The 5000-nt window shown below is 45.9% G+C and overlaps 1 protein-coding gene across 1 annotated transcript in view; it reads right to left on the bottom strand.

The window, feature by feature from the left end:
* The window catches only part of LOC307091293 (adenylate cyclase type 2), a 16597-nt gene that overhangs the window by 6226 nt on the left and 5371 nt on the right, over positions 1-5000 (bottom strand). Inside the window, exons 4-13 of the mRNA XM_079758240.1 lie at positions 4492-4603; positions 4229-4356; positions 3477-3635; positions 3038-3191; positions 2417-2671; positions 2129-2160; positions 1945-2004; positions 1504-1567; positions 1216-1313; positions 473-557 (exon numbers count right to left, since the gene is read on the bottom strand). Of these exons, the coding sequence (XP_079614366.1) occupies positions 473-557; positions 1216-1313; positions 1504-1567; positions 1945-2004; positions 2129-2160; positions 2417-2671; positions 3038-3191; positions 3477-3635; positions 4229-4356; positions 4492-4603 (1147 nt within the window). The remainder of the gene's footprint in view (positions 1-472; positions 558-1215; positions 1314-1503; positions 1568-1944; positions 2005-2128; positions 2161-2416; positions 2672-3037; positions 3192-3476; positions 3636-4228; positions 4357-4491; positions 4604-5000) is intronic.

The raw sequence follows: 5000 nt of genomic DNA, 5'->3' as shown, positions 1-5000 counted from the left end.
CTGGGATACAGACGGACAGACACACACACACACACACACACACACACACACACATATACACACAAACACAAACATACACACACACATACGCATACATATACACACGCATGCACACACATACACGTGAAGACATGCACACAAACATACAAACAGCGAACACATATGTGTGACGATAAAATATCCACAAGCATGCCATGTAGCACCTCTTTTATTGATCTAATCTGATCTAGTCTGTTCTGTACCCCAGTTAAATGTAATGAGATCTAGTCTTAATCTGCTGTAATTCAATTAACTGTTATCTAATCTAATCGAATGTCCTCAATCCTGTTGCAATGTGCTATTATTTAACGGAATGTGAATTGCATTGCACTTCTAAATCAATTCAATGTAATCGTAATCTGCTCCAATCCGTTATCTTGTAACCCCCTCCTCTGTTGCTGTCGAGGGTGTTCTCCTGTCATCCGGACTGTACCTCCAGGTATCCTGTGAACACCACTGCCAGCAGCAGGATGACCACAAAGAAGGTGACCCCGTACGACACCGCCATCGCAAAGTTCCTGCAACCAGACGGAGAGTCCTGGCCTCAGCACAGAAGGCAAGCACACACTGGTTCCCAACCTGGGGGCTGAGAACCCTTTGGGGTCGGCTGATCTGCATATCGGGTCGCAGAAGAGCGGTCATGGAGGGGACATTGGTGGGGTTCTTATGAGAGACCTCCCATACTTGATGATATTAAGATATAAAAAAGTGCACAATTGGTACATTGTTTTGAGGACTACGTTGACTTTTTGAATTCCCATTTAAAGGAATGTTATGCGATCTCTCTGAGATAGTGGCTGATTCTCCACTTCGTTGTGTTTTGGTCCATTACTAAATGTCAACAGTTTACTGACTTTAAACACACCTAATAAGAATCATGCCTTTTACAGTAGTGGCAAATAGGATGGCTTTCAAAGGGATAAAATTACATACCTGAAACAAGTTTATAAACACAGGCAAAACCAAGGTCACACACTTTTCTTAGGCACCGGAAATGCATGAGACAGATCCATTGATCACATACTTAGCATGTTTTCTATTGTATATTGGGAGGTACTGATTGGTATTTTCCTCAGTGTTGGCGGACTCAGACACTCCCAAAGAATGTGTGGTAACGCCCGCGTAGGAGATATAATTATAGGGTAGGGTGAGGGAGTGAGAGGGGGCGGGGCTTACAGCTCAGAGACCAGCATCTGGACAGTAAACAGAGTGATGAAGATGAAAGCCGAGCATCCCATGGAGTGATGAAGACCAGAGACCTCTGAGAGACGAAACTAACACACACACACACACACACACACACACACACACACACACACACACACACACACACACACACACACACACACACACACACACACACACAAACAGTGCTTTTAGGGCATCATTACAAATAACACTATAATAACACTATATCAATATATTTATACTAGAGTAATACTACGTAAAAACAGAAAGTCTTACCTGTTTCTCGAGCTCAATGTCATTAAACCACAACGTTAGCCAGTTCAGCTTCTTTGTCCTCCTCCTACAAACACACACAACACTTAAAGGTTGATGGTTTGAACCCCATTCTCCAGTGTCCCTGTAGGCATACTTGAACAAAATGTCCCGTAACCTGTACTTGCTTCATAATGAACTGTCTCTGTATTCAATGTAAATCTCTTTGGACTAAATTACTATACACAACATTTATGGAAACTTATCTTTACATTAATATATTCATAATAATGTCCCATATATCAACATACAGAGAAATATACACACTGCCTGAAATTCTATTTCTCATTATTTGATCCTATTTAAATGACTACATTGTGTATCTACTCCCGTTCTCTTTGATATTAAATAACCAACCCAAGAGGAACCACAGCAGTAGAAGCAGGCGCTGAACAGAGACCTCACCTTGCACCCTCCAACGTGTCCAGGGATGCCCGGGCGACTCTGACATCTTGAATGTCCACGCTGAGGACCAAACACCAACAGTTTGAACAAGCTTCATCAAGGCCTACCACCCTGTACATTACGATGTTTGGTCTGGGTCGGTCGTGGAGGGAGGAATTCTTCGTAACCATGGTTGAGCTCTTACCTGACTGGCCCTATGTTTTCCAGCGGTCCTTCCTTTGAGCAAACATGAAGTGAATTAGTTAATCCACAAAACAGTTAACCAATCACTGAATCAACCAATTAACCAGCAAATAAATAAATTCCTAACTAATAAGCATTTACTAAGTTATTCTTTATTATAATATCTTCCTGTAGATTATTATACATAAAAAGTTATGAATAACCCATAATAAGCAATCGCAGGTAATACACCATGGACAACATGAAATAGTGAATACTGAAGGAGTGAATAACGCGTGAGGAATAGAACCTGCAGGTCGGGCAGCGCCCGGGTGGTGGACACCCGGATGGTGGACACCCGGGTGGTGGACACCCGGGTGGTGGACACCCGGGTGGTGGACACCCGGGTGGTGGACACCCGGGCGGGCCGGAGCCGGGGCTGGAGCACGGCGGCCTCTGGGTTGCTGAGGTCGGCGAAGGGGTGGATGGTCTGCCAGGACTGCAGGTACTGGGACATACGCACCGACGCCCGTAGCTTGGTCTCCCTGGCTCCCAGGGAGTTGCTCTGCACAGCCCGGGGGGGGGGGGGGGGGGGGGGGCGACACAGGCCAGCCATGAGCAGGAGCTAACGCTAACACCGCAAGAGCACGCCGGTGGTGGATCTCATGCTCTGTTAGCGTGGGACGCTATGGTAGTGTGGGACGCTTTGTGAGCATGAGAAGCTAACCGCTGTTACACGGGACATTTTTACACAAATAGAGAGGTCCTCCAAGGAATGCTTACAGAAGAAACGTATCCTTAATGAAAATGTGTCCATTTGCACACTTTAAATTGGTAGTAATTGGTCTCAGTCTAGCAGTTCAACAAAATGATTTGTGCTGAAACCCTTAAGGAGGGCAGCAGTGAGGCACAGACACTGTTATGGACCTACCTCAAAAGGCCTCCTTGCTTTCCTCTTATGGGGGTCAGTCACCAGGTAAGTCTTCCTGCCCTGGAGGAGAGCATCCCTGGCGCCCCCGTCTGTGTCCTCCACTTGGTACATCCCGTTTAAGTGCCTCTTGGTTTCCTCAGAGATGTGCACTCGGCTGCAAAATGGAACGGTTCATTTGTGTGAAGATGGTGTAATACCCTCAACGTATTAAAGATAATATAAAGATAATAATAATAATACAACACTATTATATAATAATATAAGCAAACATTACATTGAAAAAAAAGGATGTTTATTCAATTGACTTTTTTTATAGTAATATAAATTAAACAGTAAATCAGAATTATTCAATCTGATTCAGCCATTTTTTATCATATATAACATCTAAACATATTTAGAATATTATATATTTGAGTCAAATGATCGTATATCATCTTACCCGGCAAGTCCTCCCGACTCCATGTGATTGGCCAACGTCACGTCATGTGACCAAACATCATACTGCCACTTCTGTAGGCCAATCACACCGCAGAGCACGTTGCCGGAGTGAACTCCGACCCGCATGCTGATCTCCACCCCGGTGGCCTCGCGTAGCTTACTACGAGGAAGAGGCACAACGGGGAACCTTCATAACGCGGTCGTCCACAGACACCAGGGAAAGTACTGGAGCAGTAGGTGACAGGATGTACAGTATAAGGCACTGTAATCATCATCATTTAAGATAGTCACGTTCAAAAGCAGAATACACGATTGTTGGCAGGAGGAAAGATGAGGAGAGAAGAGGAGAATGGTATGGATATATATATAATATACATAATAGAGTAGAAGAGAGGAGAGGAGAAGAAGAAATGGAAAGGAAAGGAGAAGAGAGGAGAGGAGTTGAACGGAGGTGAGAGGAGATGAGAGGATGAGAGGAAAGGAGAGGAGGAGGAGACAGGAGGCTAGGACAGGAAAGGAAAGGAGAGGAAGGGAAAGGAAAGGAGGAGCTAAGAGACAAGGAGAAGAAAAGAAAATGAGAGGAAAGGAGAAGAACGGAAAGGAGAGGAGAGGAGAGGAGAGGAGGAGAAGAAAATAAGTGGAACCCAACCGCAAAGAAGAGGTGATACACTGGCTTGTGAGCGGTTCATGTTTAGGTGATGGATCAACCCGTGTGGATCGACTACTGATCATGTGTGAGTGAGTGGGGCTGACTTGATGGCGGTGCACATGTCCAGGCCCATCTGAACACAGTTCCTGGCGTGGGAGGACGTGGGGTCCGGCAGACCTGACACACAGTAGTAACAGTCCCCCAGGATCTTGATGCGCAGGCACTCGTTCTTCTACGGAGAGAGAAGCACAAAGGGGCACACCCCCCTTTCACAACGCCCTCCTCGAAAACCAACGCTTTTCATCAGCTTCACCACGAGTGTGTCTTTGGGAGTGACAGAGTGACTCAGTGACATCATCAGCCGTACCTTCGCGATGTCATCGAAGCGTCCGAAGAGCTTGTTGAGGACGACCACCAGCTCCTCAGGTGTACAGCTGCTGGACAGCTTGGTGAAGCCTACGATGTCTGCATACAGAATACTACAGGGAGAGAGAGAGAGAGAAAGAGAGAGAGAGAGAGAGGAGAGAGAGAGAGAGAGAGAGAGAGAGAGAGAGGGAGAGAGAGAGAGAGAGAGAGAGAGAGGAGAGAGAGTGAGAGAGAGAGAGAGAGAGAGAGAGAGAGAGAGAGACAGAGAGAGAGAGACAGAGAGAGAGAGAGGGGGAAGGAGAGACAGATAGAGAGAGAGACAGAGGACAGATAGAGAGAGAAACAGAGAGAGAGAGAGAGAGAGAGAGAGGGTGAGAGAGGGAGAGAGAGAGAGAGAGAGAGAGAGAGAGAGCGCGAGACCAAGTTAGCAGAGACAGACAGACAGGCAGACAGAAGGCCTTAATTTATGTTTCAGGTTAACATAATCAACCTTAAAATAAAACATGTCAC

Source organism: Pollachius pollachius, assembly GCF_949987615.1.
Source record: "Pollachius pollachius genome assembly, chromosome: 20".
Lineage (NCBI taxonomy): Eukaryota > Metazoa > Chordata > Actinopteri > Gadiformes > Gadidae > Pollachius > Pollachius pollachius.
Note: the sequence above shows the minus strand (reverse complement) of the source record. Positions and strands in the feature narration are given on the sequence as shown.